Source organism: Ambystoma mexicanum, chromosome 7p (assembly GCF_040938575.1).
Source record: "Ambystoma mexicanum isolate Mex_15411 chromosome 7p, UKY_AmexF1_1, whole genome shotgun sequence".
Lineage (NCBI taxonomy): Eukaryota > Metazoa > Chordata > Amphibia > Caudata > Ambystomatidae > Ambystoma > Ambystoma mexicanum.
Window position 1 is genome coordinate 575638614 of NC_090939.1, and position 26664 is coordinate 575665277.

Below are 26664 nucleotides of genomic sequence, written 5' to 3' on the forward strand. Positions count from 1 at the left end.
AGAGCGACTGCAATTGTGAAAAAAGAAGAGGAGAGTGACTTCAAAGCATACATGCTAGTAGTAAATGTTGTTGGGTGAGAGGTGGAAAAAGCTGCCTCTATACACTCATTCACTCATGGTGACATTATAATTACTAGTGCTCGCTTCGGTTATTGTTGTAACTTACTTGTAAGTAAAGCAATCACCTGTAGAACACTAAGTGTAGCAGCCTGCCTCGAGGACGCACTGCACAGCTCACCCAAGCTATTATCGTTGCCCAGGGAACCGACGCGCATGCGCATCCCAACGCGGACCGCCATCTTTATATGGGCAAATCCGCCAAAAGATTCTATTCAGGCCGATCGTGGTGCTGCGTGCGCGCGCCTCAGCAGTCGTTGCTAAGGACGCGCACGGAGCATGCGCCACGTTGCCAATGGTATTGGATATGTAAATAATTCCACTTTGTAAGGATCATGGTTATGTCGAGTGATCAATCAGAGTACCAATCAATCAGAGGAGACAGATTTAGCAGGGGGAGGGGCACGGCAGCAGTTGTGTAGCTGCCTCGTGCCCCTACCCACCGTTCAAGTACTGAAGAGTGACAGACCTATGGAGTGGGTCGGTCCTGAGGCGCCGGCCTGCAACCTTCCCACCTGGACTGTCAGTCTAGTTATCAATATGGTAAGTTAAGGCGTGTTCTATAGTGGCGCTGTAGGTGCAATATACACACCATTTTTTTAGACATTCTAACAAGAACCGCTCAACTGTCTCATGTCATGTCCATTACAACTCTAGGGAGCCTGTTGCTCTGAAGATTCCCCTCTTCCCTCCCATTCATTCACATTTAAGCTCCTGGTCAGTCGCCAGTTCACAATCTACCAGGTCAATGCCCGTAACAGTGGAATGGATTAATTATAAAGTTTTCACAACGTGAGTCCTACCAACATGAGGGTTTCCTATGATGAAATTCCATGGTATCACATATACATTTGAACCCTTGAACTGTATGCAAGCCGTTAGCTTGGTATGACTCTGTTAAAAAACACACTATTTAAAGTACACCAACAAAATGAACGTGGATTGGATTAGAGAAAACACATTAAGTCGAATTCACAGTTCATGCCCCTGGGACTGAGGCAATCGAGCAGGTCAATCCAACTGATCTCCCTCTGGAGTAATTTCTTCTGTATATCTCCCCCTCTCGGACTTAGTTTGACCTGTTCCAAGATCATACATTTGAGTTGGGCAATTGAATGCCTTGCTTCAACAAAATGCATTGCCACCGGAGATCTCAGATTTTTGGTCCGGATATTGGACTTATGTTCAGTCCAACGTAGTTTAGCCTTTCTTGTGGTGATACCCACGTAATAGAAACCACAAGGGCATTTCAGAGCGTAGACCACATTCGTGGAATCGCAGGTGCATGAGTGTTTCAGCGTGATTGGTTTACCAGTGTGTGGATGCGAAATGATGTTTCCTGGTATAATGTTACTACAATGTTGACAGTTATGACATGGTTGTGTACCTTTATGTTTGGTCTGTGTGATTGGAGTGGTCGATAGCTCTGCTCTCACCAGGCTGTTTCTTAAGGCGTTACTGTTGCTATAGGCAAAAATAGGAAGATCTTGAAAAAGGGGTTGGGTCCTCGGGTCCATCTGCAGCATGGGCCAATTTCTTTGAATGATACTCCTGATCTTCTTACTCTGTGCTGAGTATGTGGTGACATATACCATAGAGGCATCCTTCTTGCTGATCTTGGGTGAGAGGAGGGTGTCCCTCTCAACATTCGCCACTTTCTCTTCGATTTGTGCCAGCTTGGACGGGTTGTAACCTCTCTCCCTAAATTTCTGACGTAATAGAGAAGACTGTCTCTGATATTCGGTGTTTTCAGAAATGTTCCTCCGGTATCGTAAAAACGGACTCAAGGGAACACTGTCAATCGTCCTTTGAGGGTGGAAACTCGTTGCCAATAGAAGGCTATTTCTATCAGTTGTTTTGGTGAAGATTCTTGTCTCTGTACAACCCGTCCAAGCTGGCACAAATCGAAGAGAAATTGGGTTGAAAATTATTGTTATGTATAGTATAAAAGCCTTCTGAGCTATACTAAATAAATAATATAAATAAACATTGGTGCTTGACATTTCTGGAGTGTGCGGGTGCGTTTTATTGGCGCTATTTTGTGCTACTCAGCGCGGCAGTGCTTTGTCAATGTTTGCTTATATATCCATCAGTGGACTACCAGTTCATTTTCTTTTTAAAGTGCGCCACTTCACTTCAACGATCACGAAAAGAGAGCTAAATGTAGAATCGGCTTGGCTCAAAGGAGCAGACACTACCCATTTCACAAGTCAAGACCTGGCTGAGACACAGCATGGTCTAAGGCTGTGCAACCAGGACCCTAAAGACCTTGCAAAAACATTCCCTTTGTTATCAGTAAAGCCTTTGTTATGTGTGATGGCCTGAACATTTCCAACTGAAAGCCGCCCTTCAGCACTGCTTACCTAGAAAAGATGTGCCCACTGCCAAATCTGTTAAAGTAACAGAATAAAGACCACTTTTAATTATTTGTTTATACCCATGATGTTTACTAGCTTGACATGCAAAAAAGGAATGCTTTATGTCGATAGTCAAGTGACGAAATGGAAGTTTGTGACAAGGAATCTCCATAACTAGCAGGGTTTATTACACAGCTTCTTTTAGTGTGGGTCTAAAAGTAATGAAAGTACACAGGTGTTCAATAGATGTTTCAGGCTTGCATTATTTTGCCTTTTGGGACTTAAAGGTTTCCTTTCAGGATGTCAAAAATAAAGCTTCTATGATATTCTTTTAGCATAACATGTTTTTATAAGGATTAACATGGCAGGTTGGTGCAATTTGTGCAGTTTGCAAGCAAACTCGATGGAACAGTATTAATGTAGGCCTTGCAATCCAAAACCTAAATAGTTGTACCAAGTAAAACTTGGAAGGTGTGTGGTCAAGTACTTAGATTGCAGAGTGGGTCAAAAACGTTGCTTCACTGTTTAGCCAAAGTGTGTGATCCTGGCCAAAATGTTTTATCTCACTCTGACTTGACTGCACACATTAGAGTCCTTGTTAGTGATTACATTCACACTGTATGAGAAAAGACGCCTTAACAATAGTGCAGATTTTATGATTTCAGGGCCCATCCCTTTTGCAGTAGGTTTTATTGGAGTTCTTCAATATGCACAATAATAACAATACTGGCCACATTGTACATCATAACACACCAGCTCTATGCAATAAACAAATGCTTAATTTAGGGAAAGAGAAAGCTAAGAGCACAACTATGGAATAAGTCATAGACAGCTCTAACAAAACAACCTGCAACTCAGAAACACAAGCATTAGCAAAGCCAATAGATATGAATATGAATGTATCTTTGACATATCTGACAATGTTATGTGTATGCGAATGCATATTATTCAATGTGCATGTCTTCTGCAAGTAAAGTATAGCAGAGCCATGAACTGTAGACAGTTGCCTGAGGGCTTGATAGACTATTTATGATACCCATTCCCCCTCTGGCGCTGCAACCCATATTGCTGAGTCCCACGAAAAAAATTAGGTCCAGCTGCCACATAATCACGGACTTAACAGTCCTCTCTGCACCTGTACACAATTCCCTGCTTGATTTTTATAATGTTTTAAACTAGTCATCTCTGCAAGTTATTGAATAGCCACCAAATTCTAATTACTATTTGCATGAAATGTACTGCCTTTTTATTTTCATGTTTGCACAGACTACGGTCTATCTGGGGCTTCATCCGCCATAGCGCTTCTAAGCCTTAACAATGGCAGTAGCGCTATACAAATATCAAATAAATGACATACATTTTATGTGTTTTGAAGAAATAAGTCCTGTAATCCATTATTATAATAAGTGATGGCCACTTTGTCATGGTCCATGTGGTTTTCTATGTGTGACCAGATTCTTTTGCGCTTAATACACTTTTTTATTAATTCTCTTTTGATTAATTATTTTTGTGGCTGGAATTCTAATTTTGAATACTATAGGCTGCACAGCAAAATCTGCCTGAACTTAACTTGGTTATATTACCATTGAACATTTCATCAATTGACATAGTGCATTGGAAATGAAATATTAGCAAGCCGTATGGACTTCTGTAAACTAATAAGTCAACAGGCGCAAACCCACCTTTCTCTTTGGGTGTATGCAGAGGCATAAATGAGTCATATGTGGTCATTGCCTATGTCCCATATCTAGAAAAATGTTAGAGACAAGTGTTACACAATTAGAACTGTCTTTAGTAAAATACTAGAAGCGGAATACTGTCTTATAGCAAAGAGTGTCTGTTATGCTTTTTCATTACAGGAGAAGATGAAGACGCTTGTCAGTGCCAAGTACTGTGACCGATTTGTGCATGCTCACTGGAAAGATGGGTCTGTAGTACATGTGTATGTCAGCAGCGAGAAGTGCAGATGGTATGAAGAAAAAATGAAAATAGCACTCGAGCAAATAGAGAAAAGGTGGGTTTCTTATAGTTGTCTCAAAAGTGCTACATAAAGGCTATTCGTTATTAATATTCCTGTAAAATACTGTGAAATACTTCAAATAAGTTAGTTTTTAGACAGTGATAGTGACAAATTAGCCTTTTTATTTATTGTGATTTATCCACTGTTATTTATTATTTAATATCTTTATACATTACCGAACATGTGTTCTTGCAGCTACTTAAGATTTGGTTGTATGCTTTTAGCATTGTTTAGTTATTTCTGAAGTGCAAAGTCCTCTACAAAAGCAACAGTACACTGTTAAAAAGTTTAAATAAATGTGCATGAAGGCAAATTATACATATACATTAGAAAGTTCATAAAATACAAAATATTTAAATAACTGAAAGACATATCTTGCAATAATAAAATATGTCAGAAACATGTATGTCAGGGAATTGAAGACCGTAGAATCCCAAGACGTCAATGCAACACCAATATGTCTACAAGGCAGAGTTTCACGCACAGGATTTAGTTACATACATTGAGCTAAAAAAAACTTTGGGGGCATAGGCTTAAAATACCTAATTAAGAATTTTATATTTTTGACTCATGAAAGCTCTAACCTTGCCAGTGACTCGCTACAATTGGCCTATGAGCTACTCAACACCACCAGCACGTCGGATATCTTTCATACACAATATATCTGATTCTAAATGGAGTTAACGTCTTCAAAGTGAGCCAGTAAAGAACAACGGAAATAGGAAAAAGGTGATCAAGCTTGTTGTCCACTTCATAAAGTGAGTTGTATCAAAAACAGATTTTGGAATAATCAGTGAGCACTTTGGTATACGCCCTGAAAATGTGCGATGAGGCCATGGCTGGAAATTGGTGGCCAGTGTAAGATCAGCAAAGTTTAGGATTTTCAATAAATTAAATTGATATTTCTTGGTGTATGGTTTAAACTATGCTAATTCTGAAAGTAAATCTAAAGTTGTTTGTGTAGCAGAGGGGGCATGCTATGTTGCTAAAAGAAAAATGAATGACATGACAAACCATCAGTAGAAACGGTGTTGAGTTTATGACACAAATTACCAATATTTTCAAAATGAAGGCAGCTATACAATGTTAAAGTTTCAATACCTTTGTGTTACCAAATTTGCTCTTTAAGATTTCTATGCATCTTCAACTCCCCACAGTGCCCATAACCTGACATGACACAGACATCATTAATGACCTCATCAATCACATACTCAAGAACATGACATATGGTGTAATATGTGTTCTAGAGATTTCCCTTAAGGCCCAGTGTTCAGGGTTCTCGGGTATATCTTCTGGACTCTGTTATGAACCGCCGTCTACGTCCTTTCTGGACTTCGTGGTCCCTGACACATAGGGGATTGAACTCAGTAATCCTTCCAGCATGGCCGCTTGATGCGGAACGCTGCTTACCAGTCTTTGCGTTACACGCTCTACGTTCTACAAAACAGACACGCCCCCGTGGCTCTGCGCGTCTCAACGCTACTGCTCGCCGTAGCTGGACGTGTGCTGCCAGAGTTCGCTCAGGGTTTTTTTCCTGATCTCTATTCCCGGTTCCTTGTTTCCTCCTCCTTTTCCTTTCATCCCTCAACTTACCAAAACTTTCCTGGATTTATGCCCGCGCTCGAGCCACGGGTTCTGTGCCTCCGCGTGCGGACATTGTTCCTTCCGGGTTCCGCCCTGGACAATCTGAACGAAGCACGCTGGAATCCGAAGACCCGCGCGCAGGCTTATACAAATCCCGGACCATGCGGAAGAAGTCACAAAAGAAGGTCGTAAGTGAACAGGAAAGACAGGTGAGAAGGAGAGAGACTTGTGACAGATTGAGACAACTAAAAATTGATACGGATACAGGGATGGAAGCCACGGTTCAAGACCTCATGTGAGGCATGCAGGAACTCACCATAGAAGTTCAAAACCTTAAGGCTGAGATCGCTGCCTTAAAGCAGCTGGTATTGTCTCGTGATTCTGCTACCAAGGAAAGTATTTTATTGGGAGGAGTGGTGGACAAATATGATGGCGCTCCAAAGACCCTTTGTGCCTTCCTTGATTCTTGCTTGGTGCATTTCACCTTCAAGCCCTACTACTTTTCCACCCCTAGAGCAAAGGTGGGGTTTATGATATCACACCTCATTGGTAACGCATTAACCTGGGCAACTCCCCTAGTCAATTCGGGCGACGCCCTCCCGGATGATTACAATGGATTCGTGGAAGCCCTAAAGGCCATGTTTGATCGTCCTGAGCAGGTTTACAGCGCTCAGGAACGTCTACTTGATTTTCGACAAGGATCCCAGGATATGCTTACCTATGTCACCCATCTCAAACAACTTATGAAGGAAGCTGATTGGTCCCAAGAGGCTAGCTTCACTCTCTTTCGCAGAGGCTTCAATGAAGAAATAAAGGACGAGCTAGCCAGGGTAGCTCGCCCTAATTCCTTCCAGGCCCTCTTGGACCTTTCCTTGCAAATAGATTTTCGAATCCAGGAAAGAAAGGCAGAGAAAAAGAAGTCGAAATCATCATTCCAAAAAGCTGTTACAGACCACCCTTCTAGCCCAGAACCCATGCAACTGGGGGCATTCCATGAACCCATTACCCCACAAGAAAGGATGTGCCGTATTCACACTGGACTCTGCATGTATTGCGCCTCCGATAAACATCTTGTCAGAGAGTGCCCTATTGCTCCTCCATGGCGTTCGGGAAACGCCAGCTCCCGATCCTAGATGGGGCACAGTTTCGGGAGAATGATGTGTGCTCCACATCAATTCCTTCCTTGAACTCTCCTGGACCAAACAAGCTCGTGATTCTTCAGGCCTTTCTATCGCCTTCCAAGAAAGAATCTTACCCCATTCTGGCATTAGTGGATTGTGGAGCCATGGGTATATTCATAGATCATGATTGGGTCACTACTCACAACATTCCACATTAAACTCGAGAGACGATGCAACCAGTAGAGGCAATTGATGGAAGACCCCTATCTTCAGGACCCATAACCCTTCAAACCAAAGAGATCCTACTCTCTATAAATCATCATCAAGAGAGGATCAAATTTGACATCATAAGATCTGCCCACTATCCGATGGTTCTAGGCATGCCCTGGTTACAGAAGCATAACCCCTACATCAATTGGGCAGCAGGCTCCTTGTTTCTTGGTTCCGAACACTGTATGTCCCACTGCCTATTCCTAGATTCCTTACCAAAGTCCTCTGAAAACTCGCAAGAAATCCAACAGAGTCCAGTCACTGTCTCTAACATCATCCGAATTCCCAGGGCCTATCAGGCTTACACAGATGTATTTCCGACTGCCATAGTTCATGCTCGTCCTCCTCACAGACCTGAGGATTGTGCCATCAATAATGAGCCTTCAGCAGTGATCCCTTTTGAAAGAATGTTTATTCTATCAGAACCTGAAAAAAGGGCCCTCCGGGAATACCTGGATACTAACTTGGAAAATTGCACCATACGACCATCCAAGTCCCCGGCGGGCGCTTCGTTATTTTTCGTTCCCAAGAAAGATATCAAGGAGCTTAGACCATGTCTAGATTACCGTGGCCTTCCCCTTTGTACTCTCAAGGACCGCTACCCATTGCCTTTCAGTTCGGATATCCTGGAAGCAGTAAGAGGTGGAGTAGTATTCACAAAATTAGATCTCAGGGGTGCCTACCATCTAATTCGTATAAAGGAAGGTGACGAATGTAAAACAGCCTTTAGAACACCTTTTGGCCATTTTGAATACCTGGTTATGCCCTTCGGACTTGCTAATGCCCCAGCGGTCTTCCAACGTTTTATGGACCGGGTGTTTTCTGACATGCTGTTCCTCTTCGTCATTGTATATCTGGAGGACATACTGATTTACTCCAAGGACCATCTGAAACACGAAGAACACGTAAAGGCAGTTTTACAACGTCTACGTGAAAATAAGCTCCTGGCCAAACCCGAGAAGTGTCTTTTCCATGTATCAACTGTTCACCATTTCAGATTCATTCTTTGCCCTAAGGGAATTGGAATGGAACCCTCAAAGGTAGATTCCTTTCTATTCTGGCCCGTTCCAACTACTGTAAAACAAATTCAATCCTTCCTGGAGCTTGCTAACTTCTATCTGAAATTTATACCAACCTTTTCGGAGATTGTACATCCTATTGTTACATTGCTAAAGAAGGATACCCCCTTTCAGTGGACCTCAGCCCAAGATATGGCTTTCCAACGCTTGAAGTCGGAGTTTACACAAGCTCCCATCTTAGCTCAACCCGACATTGATCGCCCTTTTCTTGTGGAAACTGATGCTTCCAACTACGCCATCAGAGCAGTCCTAAAACAGGAACTTGATGATAAGTTAGAACACCCCATCACCTATCTTTCTCGCACCTTGACTCCGAGTGAAACTCATTATTTACGGCCTGGAAAAGGAACTGCTAGCCATCCGCCAGGCTTTCACTGATTGGCGTCATCTTCTCCTGGGAGCCAAATACCCGGTACAGGTCCGCACAGACCATCGAAATCTTCAAGTCCTGTAATCCCTAGAATGTAGAAACAGTCGTCAAGCCCGTTGGGCCTTCTTTTTTGCTCAATATCAGTTTCAAATCCATCATGTCCCTGTTACACACAACATAATAGCCGATGCCTTATCCAGACGTCCTGATTACGAAACCCTTGAGGATCGGACTTTTCCTAAAATGTTTACCCACACAATATTTGTTGTCCAAGCAATCACACTCCTGGAGGATATTCAAATTCAAATTCAGTCCTCTGAAACCTGGAAGGAGTTTAAGAGAAACAATCGATGGAAACTCAAGACAAGGGATGGATATCTGTTCAAGGACAATCGCTTGGGCATCCCCACTCCTGGACTGCGGCAAAATATCACAAGCCTATGGGCCTCATTACACGGACGGCGGTAAGGGTTAATGGTTGCCGTTAATGGTACCGGTGACCGTTAACCCTTACCACCTTACTACGAGGTCCCTTTGCGGGCTGGAGACTGTAACGCCTGCTTTTTGCAGGCGTTAAAAACCAACCCGCAAAGGGACCAGGGAGCTAATTACAGTACCGCAATTTGCGGTGGTGTAATTAGCATCTTCCCCATTCCCATTATACCCTATGGGGCAAAAATGGGAATGGGAATGGGGAAGGGCAATGGGGGAAGGGGGAATTACCGCCCCGCCAACCTTGGAATAGGGCGGTAATTCCCCTTTCCTCCAAGGCGGTGCCAGTATTTTACCGGCATGGACCAAGGTGCTAATAGCTAATAGCACCTTCGTCCACCGCCGTCCGTGTAATGAGGCCCTGTGTCATGATACTTTTCATTCAGGACACCGTGGCATCACCAACACCCTCCGTTCAATACAAAGACAATTTTGGTGGCCGAGGATGAAAAAGGATGTCCGGATTCATATCCAGGCATGCACAGTCTGCAATCAGAGCAAACATGATAATAAGAAACCGGCAGGTCTACTGCTTCAACCAGCAATACCAACAAGACCCTGGGAGTTCATCGCCACAGATTTTATCGTGGAACTGCCATCTTCCAGGGGATACACAACTATCATGGTTACCATTGATTTGTTCACTCATATGGCTCATTTTACACCTTTATACAAAGTGCCATCCTCATCTGAACTCACCGGAATCTTCCTGGAACACATATTCCGGCTTCATGGGCTACCCTCCAAGATCATTTCTGACCGAGGACCAAAATACATATCCCAGTTCTGGAAACAATTATGTCGTATACTGGGACTCCAACGTGCCTTGTCCTCAGGTTATCACCCACAGACCAGTGGAGCCACTGAACGTGTAAACCAAACTCTGGAACAATATCTTTGTTGCTTCGCCACCAAGGTCCAGGATGATTGGTCACTCTTAATACCTGTGGTCAAATTCGCCTGCAACAATTCGGATCATTCAGCTATCCGCACCAGTCCTTTCTTCTGTAGTCAAGGACTTCATCCGTCAGTTTTACCTTCCATTCTCCCACACCCTACCCCAGTTCCTACGGTTGATTCCTGGATTGAAACCCTTATTAATGTACACAAAGAAGCAAAGGAGCACTTAGAAAAGGCCCAAAAAGACGTTAAACATCATGCTGACTCCAAAAGAAGACCTGGGCCTTCTTACTCAGTAGGCGATAAAGTCTGGTTATCCTTGGAACTCCTTCCTCGACATCTGCGACCAAATAAACTGGCTCCGAGCTATTACAGCCCCTTTTCTATAAAAGAAATCATCAACCCAGTGGCCTTTCGACTTTGGCTACCAGAATCATGGAAAAGGATCCATCCTGTCTTCCACACCTCTCTATTGAAACCATATGTTCAACCCTCTCGAACTGCTCCAAGATCTACCCCAGTGATTATCAATGACCAACTCGAATATGAGGTTTCCAGAATCTGTGACTCTAGATACCGACGTGGTCAACTACAATATTTGGTCGAATGGAAAGGGTACCCTCCCAGTGAGCGCAACTGGGAACCCGTGTCAAACATGAATGCTCCCAGGCTGATTCGAAGATACCATCTTATATATCCGGGCAAACCCGGAGGAGCTGGAATTCAGAGGAGGCATACTGTCATGAACCGCCATCTGCGTCCCTTCTGAACTTCGTGGTCCCTGACACATAGGGGATTGAACTCAGTAATCCTTCCAACATGGTCGCTTGATGCGGAACGCTGCTTACCAGTCTTTGCGTTACACGCTCTACGTTCTACAAAACAGACACGCCCCCGTGGCTCTGCGCGTCTCAACGCTACTGCTCACCGTAGCTGGACGTGTACTGCCGGAGTTCGCTTGGGGCTATTTTCCTGATCCCTATTCCCGGTTCCTTGTTTCCTCCTCCTTTTCCTTTCATCCCTGAACTTACCAAAACTTTTCCTGGATTTTCGCCCATGCTCGAGCCATGGGTTCCGTGCCTCCGCGCATGGACATTGTTCCTTACTGGTTCCATCCTGGACAATCTGAACGAAGCACGCTGGGATCCGAAGACCCGTGCGCAGGCTTATACAAATCCCGGACCGTGCGGAAGAAGTCACAAAAGAAGGTCGCAAGTAAACAGGAAACACAGGTGAGAAGGGGAGAGACTTGTGACAGACTCAGGCACAGCTAGTGATTCCCTTTAGCTCACCAGGCCCTCCAAGTGGTACTTGTGGCAGAGCAGCCTAGACTTAAGACAAAGGAAAGTGAAGTAGGATGGATCACAGGTACAGTGCACTTTTCATTATTACAAAATAAGAGATGCGCCACACACTATATTTCTTTATAAGTAATCTCTTTTTAAGAAAAGGCAAAGAGAAACATATTTCTCTTTGCCTTTTCTTAATAATAAGGTGTACTTGTACAAAATAAGGTGTACTTGTACATTAGTGTATTAAGAGAATAATACACTAATGTACAAGTACACCTTTGTAAAAATTGAGAGAATGCAGTGTAGCAAGTAAGAATTATTTTTAAATATGGTTGGTTTCAGAGTCAATAGAACAGTCCTTCCTGAAAGCGAAACCGTAAATAACAGGAAAGTAATGCCTTTCGATTCAGTTGGACAAATTATCAGGGACCAAGAGAGACCAGTATTGAAAATAGGAGCAGTCTTTGGTGGAGGTGTGTTAGCTGAGTGCAGAAGTGCCCCAAAGAGCGGTTCCTGCAGTTCTGTTGGACAGAGACCCTCAACTGCCCTTGTGGACCGACTTCACACTCCTCTCCGAAGGACCTTTCATACACACCTGCTTCCCTTAAACCTACTGCTTACACAGATGACTTCCTCTTGGCCTCCCTCATTAAACAACTCACTGGCCCAGCGCTCAACGCAGTACTCGGTGTTGTTAAAGATTCCCTTGGCTAACGTGCATTCCCAGACATGTTGAAGACGGGTTTCATTTGACCCCTTCTTAAAAACCTTTGCTTTACCCAGAGAACCAAGCCAACTACAGAACCTCCTGTTTATCAGGAAGCTTATCGATAAAGTAGTTTCAACCCCAGCTATGTGCCAAACCCAAACAGGTTGGCCTCCTCTGCGATTGCCAGTCTGGCTTCTGCTCCATATGCAGCACTGAGACTGTGAACAGATGGGCTCATTCAGATCCAACTGACTCCGAGCAATGTGTGAGATCCCCCAAGGTCCCGTCCTCTCCCCGATCCTCTTTACGCTATACATGAAACACTTGGGAACTCTCCTAAATTACCTGACCATATCCATCCATCAGCGCAGTGATGACACTCAGCTGTACCTTAAGATCAGTGGCTCCCAGGGCATTGTTCGCCTCTTTGAATGCCTGGCTACCATCCAAACACAGATTTCAAACGCCTGCCTCAAATTGAACCCCACCATGACTGAATTTGTCCCCATCTGTAGCCCATCAAAGAACAACTCATACAATAATAGCTGGATGGTGTGTGCCTGGCAGGATTCCCAACTCAGCTGTTAAACTCAGCCAAATCCCTGGACTTCATGTTTGAGAGTAGCCTTTTCTTCCAAAAGCACATTGATCGGAAGCTGCAAACCGCATGGCTACTGATCTCTGCACTCTGCAAAATCAAATCTTTCATCCCCTAGCATGACCTCCGCATTGGTGGTCCAAGCCCTAGTGATCCCAACATCGATGGGGGAAATGCACTCCTCACTGTCTTTCAGCTGCACACTTGGCCCCCCTCAAGGCAACCCACCACGCTTCAGACCGTATCTCTCCAACACTACACACGCATCACAGGCTTTCCCTCCTGGCAGCAACTGAATTTTTCACCCTCAAAGCAGTGTCAAACAGGACACCATCATACTTGGTGGCTCAACTCCACACCTCTAGAGACTCTTGCACCTCACGTAGCAAAGCTATCAAAAGGCTGGAATCAAAGCTAGCCTGTCAAGAGAAGATGTGCAAGCAGCCCTTCTCCTGCCATGCACCGACTTTCTGGGATTCAATCCCATCAGAGGCTTCACATGCTCCACCAGCCTCCAGTTCCCCAAAACACTAAAAACATGGCACTTTCAACAATACCTGCCGGACAAATAAGAATCCCTCTCCCCCTCCTGTGCTACTGTATAAAATGCCACATCCAATGCTGGTACCCTCCTGTTGTAAAACGCCCTGCTGCTCTTGAGCTGGATTTGCTCCATAAGGAATGAAATATAAGAGTTGGTGGCCCAGAGATGCCGAAAGAAATTAAGAAAATACTGGTCAGCAGTACCAGAGGGTTAGGAGAGCAGTAACCTGGGACCTGGGACTTGGTAAGCAGTTCTGCAGGATGCAGTTGACTGTTACCAGGGCTGGTTGCTGTTCACATTGCTCAACGATCACTGAGCACTGCAGTTACAGTGCACTGATGCAGATGAGGCCCCCAACCCTGGGAAGGACGATTATTTGAGATTTGAAGATTCCTGGGTTAGGGGTTGGAGCCAGAGGGCTAAAAAGAAGAGGTGGCTGTGGGCAGCATTATTGGTGATGTGGAGCTCCGACCTCGTTCTCCAGCACAGGGTTCGGCTTGGCGAGACCCACTGAAAAATGGATGATGAAGGAAAGTTGAAGAAAACGCACACAAGTGGGGCTAGTCGCAGAACATGGATCTGAAAGGCAAGTTCGGAGATGTGGTCACAGTATTGAATGCTGAACTGCCTCTAAAGCTTCCCAGGTGAAGGGAGACGGAACTGGAGCACTTGTCTGCGGTCCTTTAGTGAATATTCTTGGGTCAGTTCTGCTCGGAGAGGCTTCAGGGTTCTGGTAGCAAAGAGGTCTTTGCTTCAGTATCCAGCAATGCAGGCACAATGGAGAGCATCACAGAGATGAGGCATTCTAGAGAAGCTGTGATCCAGTTGTCTCCACTGGATCAAGGGAAAGGAATGCTGCTGTGGGTTCCTTCTGCTCTTCTTTGGTGAGGCAGAGCTTCACCATTAGATTATTTGGCACATCAAAGGATGCAGAGGCACAGCTTCGGTCCTTCCTCAAATAGCATGCCTTCCACAGTGCAGGTTCGGAGATCTAGCTTGTAGACAAGATGAGTGAGCAAGGGGGATCTGCTTTTATCTCCCTCAGGAACGAGTGAGTTAACACTGCACCCATTCATACAGCAAGTAGGAATGGATGCAGTGTTAACTCACTGGTAGGAGTAGGGGTAGTTGTAGTAGCACAAAACTATCACCAGTAAACAGTTTATAGGTGCTAGCATAATTCAACCAGTGAGGTGGCCAGTGTAAGGAAGCATGGTATCAACAGTAAGACACACACAAGTGACCACAGTTCAAGGGTGTTTATTGAACTTCAACAAGGGTGTGATAAACGGCCATCTAATCTACAGATGGGAGCCAGCTACGACCATCAAATAATAATATTGCAGTCCTAGTGCAGTCTTGTCAAAATAAAAAGGGCCTATACTAAAAAACATATTGCCAATCCTTATCGCTAATTACAAATAGTGTGGGGCAGTGTTCATCAAAAAAGAAAGATGTGTTCACAAAATGGTATGTCAGGATGTTCAGGCTGTTGGCCTCCCTTCCCCACGTTTTCAGCATGCGACAAGGCAGTTCACTCAAGCAAAGCACACACTCTAGCTTCTCCGGCACAAGGATACAGTTCCATTACGTGCATCAGGGCCTTCTGTTCCCAAGTCTCTTTACTTCAAAGTCTCTCAGTTCAGGGGGCCTGATATACCAAAACAAAACACAAAGTTCCTTTCCTTTTATAAATACTCAATTCAGGTGTTTCACCCTGGATCCCCCTCACCCAGGCTCAGATCCCTTTTATATCACGATTGTTACTGTGGATCCCCCACTTCCGGGCTCAGAACCCCTTCTTACAATGTTCAGAGAATATTCTTTCACGGGTGACTCACGGTTCAGGCCGGATTCCCCCCTCAGCCAGGCTCAGATCCTTCCTCTTACACAATTAGTCTCCCTCAGCCGGTCTCAGACCAATTTCAGTTTGCATCAAACTATCGAAGACACAGGGTTTAGCTTGACCCATTGCAGGACCTCTACGATCTCAAAATTCTGACCTTCGAATGAGCACTCACATGGCACCGGACCGCTCTGTCTATGTTATCTTTCTTGGCCACCAAAGTTAAGTCACTCCTCTGCTTTTCAATTATATTCTCATCGCTCATCACATACGTTTCACACACTGTTCTTTTTAGATTTCTTCATACATTGTTGCCGCTTGCAATCTTGGTTTTAACACAGGCTGGTCTGGAATCAGTCTCTCTGACTCACCGGCTGTGCTGTCTTTACTTGCGCTGCTTTGTTGTAGGAGCTAAGGGCAGTACCACTGTGGCAAATGCTCCTCCCTGCATTGGATATCGACGCGGTAGAGTTGTGGGTCCCTCCGACACACAATGCAGGTTTATTCAGCTTTAGTCCCAGGTCTTAGGTTTTTTATTTTGCAAGGTTCAAAGTAATGGTCTGAAAAGGTTAAGGGCACTTCCCTCCTTGCAACCCTTTCTGGTCTTGCCATCTTTCTCCTTGTATTAAGCTTCCATCTTGGAACTGCTGCTTCCTCGTGTGCTGTGCCTTGCTCAGGGTGTGCTTTTGTGCTCTGCCTTTTATCTGTGTGGGGAAGTGTGATGGAAGTCAGGTGTGTGTAATGATCAGTGACCTTGCCTGACCATTGTATTGGAACATTTCCGGTATACGGCTCTGGTGTTAGTCCATTTTCGCTCATGGTGAGCTGTCCGTGAGAAAGTGTTTGGGTCAGGAAAGGGGGGGGGTTGAGTTCCTAAGTATCCTGCCTGGTAGGATGGGGAAACAGTGTTACAGGGAAGGGGATACCGTGTCTCACCATCCAGTGTTCCACTCCCCGAAGACCCCTCATCCAGCTGATCCTCCCACACTGGTCCACCCCCAGGAACTGGCTCCAAAAGCAATGGCCATGTCCTGGCCACATGGATGACATATACCAGGGGAATAGCGGGTGAGACACATTCAGGTTTCTCACACCAGCCAGTGGCAGACCATCCCATCAAGCATACCTAGGCATTCTGGAAGGGTCTCTCACACAAAGGAATACATCCACACTGTTCCAAACGGGCATATGCCTGTCAGAAGTGGCTTCAGGCTGGCTGTAGCCCCCAGTCCTGGGACACGCACACTCCTGTGGCTAAAGATGGCCACCTCCTTACACATACATACATACAAAGAGGGACACGGGATAGTCATGTGACCCCTCAGGTCTTTGAGGTAATAACTACAACCTCCATCTTGATTAATGGGGAGGCAGTCAAGAAGGACCCAGACAGGTGAAATGGAGTCACCCATTGGAACTATTTTACACAGGCGAAAAAAGTACCACCAGCCTGACCACATGACTAACAGAGAGAGAGTACTGCCTCTGGGAGATTAAGGAGTACATTTAGGGTACCTCAACCTTAGGAGTTCAAACTACTTGCAAGTCAGAGCACAAAAACATTGTGCCAGACTCTCAGTCATGTTTGGGATTAATGTTGTCTGGGAGAGAAAGGGGGGGTCCAAAAATCAACAAAAGTAAAAAAATAAAAGATCACACACACACTCTCACTCTCTCACAATGGCCATTTGACCTCCCTGCTGTTCATATAGCCACATGCCCTCAACAGACTCCTAACATGTAGGGGATTTCCTAGAGATCATTGAAAGACCTTTGCAAATTCCCCATCTATCTACCATCTATCTACTTTATATTTTCATGAAAGATCAGGCAATTGTGACACAATGGAGTTTGGTCTCCTCTTTTAAATAAATATGGCAAAATCTAAGAAAAACATGGCTAAATGTACTACCTCAACTACTGCCACTATATTAAAAAGGCAATAAAGTGATTCACCCACTCCCAATGAAGAAGGTATGGACCCAGCCCTGTTAGCCATTTTGACTGAAATTACAGCTTGAAAATCATGTATGGAGGCAACCAACAATAAATGCTAAATCTGGACAATAAATGGTCAGCTTTTGACTCCAGGATCTCTCAAGTGGAGCGCAGAGTGAGTACTGCGGAAGACATCACGAATAGAGCACAAAAGACAAAACTCAGTCAAAGCACTTCAAAAGCACTCAGAACACCTGGAAAACAGAAACAGAAGAAGCAATCTTCGCATTGTGGGCCTTTCAGAAGGAATTGAAGGAGAGGATACCATTCTTTTCCTTACTAATATGCTATCTAGACTATTTGACTTCCCCCCTTCACTGCAACTTAACATTCAAAGATCTCACAGGATTGGTCCGCTATGACCTCAGACTAACCCTTTCAAGGGCTTTAAGAACTCTTTTATTTTTGCTCTCCTGGATTTTAAGCATGTGCAGCGTATAATAAAAAAGATCAAGATGACTAAACATCTCACTTGGAATCGAAATAATATTTTCTTCTCTCGAGATGTTACAAATTCTACTGCTGCGAGAAGAAAAGAGCTATTAGTGCTAAGGCCCGCCTTGAAACAACTTAATGCCAGATATGGAATGGTTCATCCTGCATCCTTAAAAGTAACCAATAAGGGCCACACTACCTCTTTTGACAACCTCGGACACCTAAAACAATGTATTCAATCTCAAAGGTCGGATGAAATGGATACCGCTGGTCCATCCCTAAATAATGCAACATAAAGTCTCCTAATAAATGTCGACTCTCTAAGCTTAACTATATGGGAGCGCTGCCTTGGATGGCCTGGTCTTGCTGGGTTCCCTTCCCTCGTTACTGTTCTTTGCTTCCGACATGAGATATTTTGGCTGTTTCCAGTTACCCATTTTGTTTTGTCACACCACCATGAGCTACGATTTACTTTTACTCATCTTCATGTTCTTGTTTGTCATCCCTTTTTCCTTATGTATCTCCCTTTCTTGTAATTCTTTCCCCAAAGGTATCACACTATTCATAATTGCTGGAAAGTTCATCAATACTGTTTGGAAATCCTTATATTTATATTATCCCGCCACTCAATCAATTTTCTATTTAAGGTTCATATTGTTTACTTCTGAATTCCTATGTCTACAAACATATCATCTTGGAATGTTAGAGGTCTTCACAATCCCATCAAAAGACAAAAGGTACTATCATATCTGAATAAAAATAAGCCTTCCATTGCTTGCATTCAAGAAACACACCTTTCAACATTACAAGCTACCAAGCTCTGGGTGGGTAAGGTTTTTGCAAGTCGGCACAGGGTAAGTCAAATTGAGTTATTATCCTGATAAATAAAAACTTAGCAAGATTATTAGCTCAGAGTCCGATGATTCGAGTAGATGGGTTCTTTTGGATCTCCTCTTTCACTGTACTTACTACTCAATTCTGAATGTATATGGTCCTAATTCATCAGATCCTAATTTCTGGAAACAACTTAAGAACGTTTGCTTCGCTGAAATGTACAAACGCCTATCTATGTGGGGACTGTAATGAAATATTGGATCCATTTCTGAATAGAAATTCTAAATCTCCTTTTAACAATTCAAAATCTCACAACCAATTCCTAAGTGTTATCTCTGAATTAGGCTTTGCTGACACATGGCTCCTGCAACACCCAGTCGGACATGGAGTATACTTTTCGTTCTTGTCCCGATGACTCATTTTGTAGGATTGACTACATCTTTCTGGCTTACTCCTTAGCTGCCAGCCTAATCCATTCATCTATAGAATGTATATCCCTATCTGATCATGCCCCTGTCCGTATTAAATTTAGTGACACCTATCCTATTACCAAATCAAATAGATGGAGATTTAATTCGGCCTTATTAAAACATTAAAGATTTGCTCCCTTCCTGACAAATGCTCACAATAATTATTTTCAGATTAATAAAGCAACAGACACTTCTATACCTAATAATTTGGACTGATATAAAGCAGTAGTTTGAGGTGAAATGATCTCCTTTGCGGCAAGAAAACAGAAGGCAATGAAACATGAATCTGAAGAAATTCTAAGAATATTAAAAATCCTTGAAAAAAGATATATATCTAAATCTTCTAAGGAAACTCATTTCAGTATAGTACAGCTAAAAATAAATATAACATGTCAAGGCATAAATTAGTTTTCAAAGATTGGCTAGCAGAATTTGCTAATTAAAATATTTTTGATTAGCAAATAAACCTATTTGATTAGCAATTTTGTACTCCTATTTTAAATGTCACCAGAAGTTATTTTTACCCCAAGACATACAATTAGCAAGAATACAGCATTTCTATGTACCTCTGAAGTAATACGTTTGTGCAATGAGTGTAAAATGTAAAGGTTCACTGCATGAATGGACTACATCAATAGATCTGATAAAAAAGCTCTGTAAACCTTTTTCAGTTCAACGCTCTGTGCATCTGGGTCATGCAGCAATCAGTGGTGCATAGTGCAGTGTCCATCTCAACAAGACATCAATAAAGACGCAATTGTGCTTGTGTCCTTTTTATTTTATTATCAAGTTTCATTTAACTAGTGTTTGGCATAAAACAGTCACAAGCAACTGCCCAAGATGAAGACAGCAGCTACAATGAGCTTGTGACAAATTGGGGACATTAGTTATCTTATTCTGCAGAACCAGATGGCTAGATGCCAGTCTCTTGGTCTGCCCAGGTCATTGAGGCCCGGATGCAGCACCTACCAGTTTCTAGGGCCATTAAGTTTCATCTGCGAGACAAATAGGCCCAGCAAGTTAACATGTAATCATCCATTTGTGGTCTGGCTTATTGCAAGACAGCAAAAACTGATTTAAAAGATCAAAATAAATGATCTAAAGAGGGAGTGCCATCCCAGACACCTAAAAGCCAACAGAAAAATCATCGGGTGCCCAAGAGGTCGGAAATCTCTTCTCTAAACCTATGGCGCCCAGGCACCGCATTTTGTGACTCCACGGCATTGTTTGAAGTACTGAGTGGCAAGTTAGCAGCAAATTGTGCAATGTAATGCCCATTAGGCCACTAACACTGCCTAAGAATAAATAATGCAGGTTTCTGTTCTTGCAAGCACACTGGTGTGGCTGGGTTGGATCAAATGATTTGCCTAGGATCACACAGTTTGGTTAAGCAGTGAAGCCAGAATTTGCCAGCAACTTACCACATACCTTCCAAGCTCTAATTAGTACACATTTGTGTTGTGTTTCAAGAACCACAAAATGGTTGTTTATTTGCAAATAACACAAATCACTCAAAGCAACCACCTTTGGGGGAGTATTTGCACCACCCTGAATATAAGACTACAAGTGGCAGGCCCATAACACAACCCGCTTGCAAAAGGCCTTTTAATATTGTTCCATTCTTGTAAGGCGCTGCCTATCGCACCAACACAAAAGATGTTTTATTAGTATAAAAAGATGTGCTATGCTTTTCTTACCTCTCTGTTGACTCTTCGTTTTTTGGCATAGTCCGTGTGAAGGTTCACTCTTTCCTGTTAACGTCCTCTACAGACACATTCCAATGTCTACAAAACAGACAAACAGCAACTGATTACCCACAGTAATGTGCTTAAGTGGCTGGAACTATTTGTCCCACCGGAACGGGTAGGAGAAATATTATTGCCAGCCACTTGCTAAGAACAAGCCCTACAATCAGGGACAGCATCCGGGCCTATGAGCCTCAGGGATGTCCACAGCAACTAACCCATGTTGCCAGTTTGCATTGTTATATAATAACACAGCAATTTATATATACTTTTGTTCTGGGGCTTAATGTCTTAGCTGCATTTGCGGGAGCCCTTCCGGCCGTCACTTCCTTTGGGGTATACAGAAGTGTTATCACCTCATTGCCTTTTCACACGGGTTCCTCCACAGCAGGTACTTGCTGACATAGGCTTTATATAGGATTTATAGCTTTTCAGTGGGTATTATTGTTTGAAATTCCTGCTGCCTGGCCATTTAGTGATAATCGGCGGCTGTTAACCCCCCCAGATTATTTCTTTGTCATTTCATTGGGGAAAATTGATGTGACATCTACTATGATGTCATCATATGCTACTTACTATTTTTGAAACTGGTCTCAGAATGTTGGCATGTCACAGTCTATCAGATTATCTAGATGGATAGCAGTGTGCTTAAAAACTGCAGTTATCTGACATACAAAGACGTTCCAAAATGGATCAGGTTTCACTGGAACCCTGGCTTTCAGTCTTGTGATTAAATGCTTGTGGCTCCTTAATCACGAGACTGAAGGAATATCTAAAGGCCCTCTGCAGCACCATGCTATTATTAGTGCGGGCCTGGGTGATTAGAAAGTGGCAATTATTTACACCCACTTTCTAAGCACCCAGGCCCTGCACTAATAACATCTTATGGTGCTGCAGAGGGCCTTTAGATAATCCTTCAGTCTTGTGATTAAGGTGCCACAAGCACTTTAATCACGAGGCTGAAAGCCAGGGTTCCGGTGCACCCTGATCCATAATGGAACGTCTTTGTAATGCCCATCAGGCCACCATAGAGTGACCAAATTTAAAAAGTAAAAAACTGGGACATGGCAACTAACATAAAAGTAGGACTAACTCTTGAAAGTGGCTGTCAAGGCACTACACTTCAGTAGCGTTTGGAGGTGAAGGGGGTTTAAGTGTTGCTGTTCAAAGAAACACATATTATAATACATTTATTACAAACTAGCACTATCTTAATTTGTAAAATAAAGCATGTATTCTGTGCGAGATTGTGCATTCCTGCCTGCAAGCTATAAAGACCTACTACAAAAAACCGAGACCACTGCAGTTTCCAATGCGAACATAATCTTGAGAAAGGGGGACAGAGCACCAAATACTGGGACAGTCCAGGCAAAACAGGGATGTCTGGTCACCGTAGGCCAACAACATAGCCTGCTGCAGATGGCATTTTAAATGTTCTTTCAGTCTCGTGATTAAAGCGCTTGTGGCACTTTTAAGCACTAGACTGAAAGAACATTAAAAATGCCCTCTGCAAGCAGGCTTTGTTATTACTGCAGCGTACTTGCCAACCCTACTGATTTAGGCAGGGGTGGGTGACATATCCTACTGCTTTTTACAGGGGCAGGTAATTTACGTGACTTCAATGTAGGCTGCTTGATACCGGCCCAGGACAAAACATGCAACACATTAGTTAGCCTGTCTGTGGGATGGGCGGGTAAGTGATTACTTTGAGTGATGGGCTCAGACCAATCCAGTGACCTGACAGCTACATGACTTTGCCCTGCACTCTGGCCGGGACAGGCCTTAGGTGAACCACCAGTGAAGGCAAGTGGCAGAGCGTGCTACCATCACACATCATCTGCATATCAGACTGAGGAGGGTATCAGTCTCCATGTTGTTCAGTTATATATCTTGCACTGCAGGAATAAATATGCATTGCCCGGGCTGCTGCTACAGAGCAGTGGCAAGCGTTGCCTACCAGCTCTGTGTGATTACCTTCTGTGAAGGTAGGTAATTGGTGTTAACTTACATTCAGAATTATACATTTTTACCATTTGACCATCTTTCCATCTTGTGCTGTTGGACGGGTTGTGTATTTTAGAACGCTCCAGTCGTGCCAACAATGTATGTTTTGTATTTTCCTGTGATGTAATTGTTATGCAAAGCATTAGTTTTGAAACTTGAAAAATGCTACATCTTTTTGGCCACAGAATGTTGGTAAGTATGCTGCAGGCCTGGATGCTTGGAAAGTGGCAGAAATAATATTTCTCCCATCCGTTCGGGCGGGAGAAATATTATTTCCAGCCACTTTCTAAGCACCCAGGCCTGCAGTAATAACATAGCCTGCTTGCAGAGGGCATTTTAATTTTTTTTTCAGTCCCGTGATTAAAGCGCTTGTTGCACCTTTAATCACGAGACTGAAAGAAAATTAAAAATGATGCCCTCTGCAAGCAGGCTATGTTATTACTGCAGGCCTGGGTGCTTGGAAAGTACCAGTAAATAATAAATCTCCTGCCCATACAGGCGGGAGAAATATTATTTACTGCCACTTTCTAAGTGACGGTAAATACAATGGGCCTCATTACAAGGTAGGAGGTAGCCATGGTACTGTTAGCACCATGGCTACCCCCTTACCGCATTCCGGGTCCGGGTTCCTGAAATAGGGACTTACCGGGTCATTCCAATCTTGGAGGACCCGGTAAGTCCCCATTCCGGGAACCATTCCCCATTCCCATTCGAGCCCCCATAGGGCTCAATGGGAATGGAGCTAATAACGGTACCGCAATTTGCGGTACCGTTATTAGCTCTGAATTCCCTTAGCCGGTCCCTTCCATAACTCCTGGTAAAACCAGGCGTTAAGGAAGGGACCCGCTAAGGGACCTTGGAATAGGGTGATAAGGGATTACCGGCACCGGTGGCCTTACCGGTGCCGGTAATCCCTTATCACCTACCTCGTAATGAGGCCCAATGTATTTAGCCCAGCCCGGGAGCTGCTGCCTGCACACTGTCAGTGCACCGAGCGTGGAGTTTAAATAAACAGGCACAGTAATCTGTGCCTTTTAAGAACCGAGCGCAGAGTTTAAATAAATAGGCACAGTAATCTGTGCCTTTTAAGCTCTGCGCTCGGTGCCATAAATCATATCGCAGTTTCTGCGACATGATATTAAATTTAAAACGCAAACCAGCGGTATCGTATCGCAAATTGCGATGCAATACCCCTTATTTTATGCCTTGCATGTGCTAACCTGTTAAAATATAAATCAAGATTGTATACATTTTCCAATGAACCTAGTAAATCCGTAGCCTCCTACTTCAAAATTCAAAAAAAGAAAGAAGCTGGATCACAGTAATAAAAGATTTCAAAGGTACTTGAAGATGTGTAGATAAAGAGATTATTAATGTATTTAGTACATTTTATTATCAATTAAATTCCTCAGAGTCCACTTCTAATGTTGACTCTCTTAACTCACCCATAACACAAAACGAAATTATCAAGGCAATACATGGGCTTAAAAAAGGCAAGGCGTCAGGACCCGATGTATTTCCCATTGACTTTTACACTCATTTCTAATCAATTCTTACTCCCAGACTATTTGAACTTTTCTCTCACTTTATCTCATACGCAAAGTCTGAAGGCTCCTTCACATGAGCCATGCTTCTGGCATTCCCTAAACCTAATAAAGATCCTGAATTATCACAAAGGTAGAGACCAATTTCCCTAATTAATACTGACTTGCAAAATATTTGCAAAAATCTTAGCAAATAGATGTCTCCCCTTTTTGCCTAAATTAATTAAACAAGACCAGGCATCCAACATCAGGATCTTTCTGGATGCTTTGAATGTTGCAGCACTCTCAAGCGATCCCCATGCAGCTGTTGCCTTAGATGCTGAAAAAGTGTTTGATAGAGTTGAATGGGAATACTTGTTTGAAGCGTTACTACGGCAGGGTCTTCATGAAACTTTTATATCCATGATTCGTGTTCTTTATTCAAATCCCAAAAACAACTATATTCATAAATGTTCAGATGTCTCCCTTTTTTCCTTTAGGTAGAGGTAAACGGCAAGGATGTCCTCTTTCTCCTCTATTATTTATTTTAGCCCTTGAACCATTTTTTAGAAACTATTAGAATACACCCACACATCCGGGGAATAACTTTTGGTGATTTGCAAGTTAAATTGGCACTTCTTACGAATCCTGAAATAAGTTTAGGCAATATATTCAATACAATATCACGTTTTTCATTAGCCTCAGGGTATAAATTAAACATGGATAAATCAGAAATTCTTTCCCTGAATATTTGTTGCACTAAACATCTTGTCCAGATGAGATGCTGTTCTAAGAAAATCAAATATCCAGGACTGCAAATGTTCGCGTCAGTTAAGCATATCAAGGAAAATACTAATATCATATTAACCAAAATTAAAACTCTTTTAGATTCCTGGTGCCCATTATATCTATCCTGGTGGAGCCGCCTCCAATCCATTAAAATGATGATTTCCCTGATTATTTTATAGTCTATTTATGCTTCCTCTCCCAATTCCAAGTAAATTCTTTAAAGATGTTGATGCATGCCTTGCCACATTTTTGGCGGGTAAGAAAAAACATACAATCTCCCTATGAAATTAAAGAGGAATGTTATGTGTGGAGGGGTAGGATTTACCTCTTTTACTAAATATCATTCTGGCTTTATACTAAAGCAAGCACAGAGCTGGTTTTTGTCAAGCTGAATATTTTGACACTCCGACATGAGTTTGAGTTGGAACTAACATGGTTTGGCGCTTCTCTTTATTTGAATGCCATTTATTTACTACAAAAAATAGATTTATTAAATACAAAAATGTTCAGTTTACTGCTAAACAGATTAGAATGTATCTCATCTTTACTATTCCCTCAAAGTGGGTGTATCACAGTTCATTTGGTTAAATAACTTCATCCGAATTAATGGGAACACTTTTGGGGGGAAAAGTTGGATGCTAAAAGGAATCAAATTTATACATCATCTTTTTAATCAAGGTATACTGCTAACTTTTAATGAATTCAGGGTGTAATTCATCACTCCTAAGTCTTTCTATCGCCAATATTCATACAAATCAATGTTGTAGACAAAATCATATGCAAAACTATCAGTTTTCAGCTTCCCTTTTTTTAAAGACCTTACTAATGACTTAACTGAAAATCTCCAATGGAAAATACAGCAAGAATGGCGACAAGACTGCTCAGTAACGTTTGAAGACTATGCCTGGCCATCTTTCTGGAAAACAAATATCAACCATAACTATTTCATCCAATCTAACCCAAACTCTTTTCTTTTCCCGACATAAAATTTTTATTACCCCTGCTATGCTTTTTAAGTGTAAGATATCTTTGCATAATAAATGTTGGACTTGTTGTGATGGTGAAGGATCGTTCAAACATATATTTTTGGAATGTAAATATACTGAAACATTTTGGAGCAATGTATGGCGCATCATTAAATGTATCTTTTCTTATGTTGTAGAAATGTTCTTTTTATTTTCATTTTAAGAAGACAAACTATTCAAGATTCTATAAATGTTGGCTATCAGAGCCTTATTACCTAGGTAAGTAGTGACACATTTTTCAAAAGGAATTAACTCTCTAATAACCACCTGTTTAAAAGGGGGGGCCAATATCCAATGGCGTACTTGGTAATATTGAAAATGCTCCCTATCATCTAGGCCAAAATCCAATTTACACTGTGTAAAAGTTTTAAAATCCCTGCCAACAAACAGATCATGAATGTTCCTGCATCCTGCTTGCTTCCATTTAAGAAAGACCCGAGGGTCACACCCTGGAAAAAATCTAGGGTTAAAAAATATTGGAGTAATCGGTGAGGGGAATGTGGTTAGCCCATTTCCTCTCACCGCCCCATCCCATATCTCCT

The 26664-nt window shown here is 42.9% G+C and overlaps 1 protein-coding gene across 1 annotated transcript in view; it reads left to right on the forward strand.

Annotated features, from left to right (window-relative positions):
- VWA3B (von Willebrand factor A domain containing 3B) overlaps nucleotides 1-26664 on the forward strand; it is a 2300294-nt gene that overhangs the window by 509962 nt on the left and 1763668 nt on the right. Inside the window, exon 7 of the mRNA XM_069636259.1 lies at nucleotides 4334-4488. Coding sequence (XP_069492360.1) covers nucleotides 4334-4488 — 155 coding nt within the window. The remainder of the gene's footprint in view (nucleotides 1-4333; nucleotides 4489-26664) is intronic.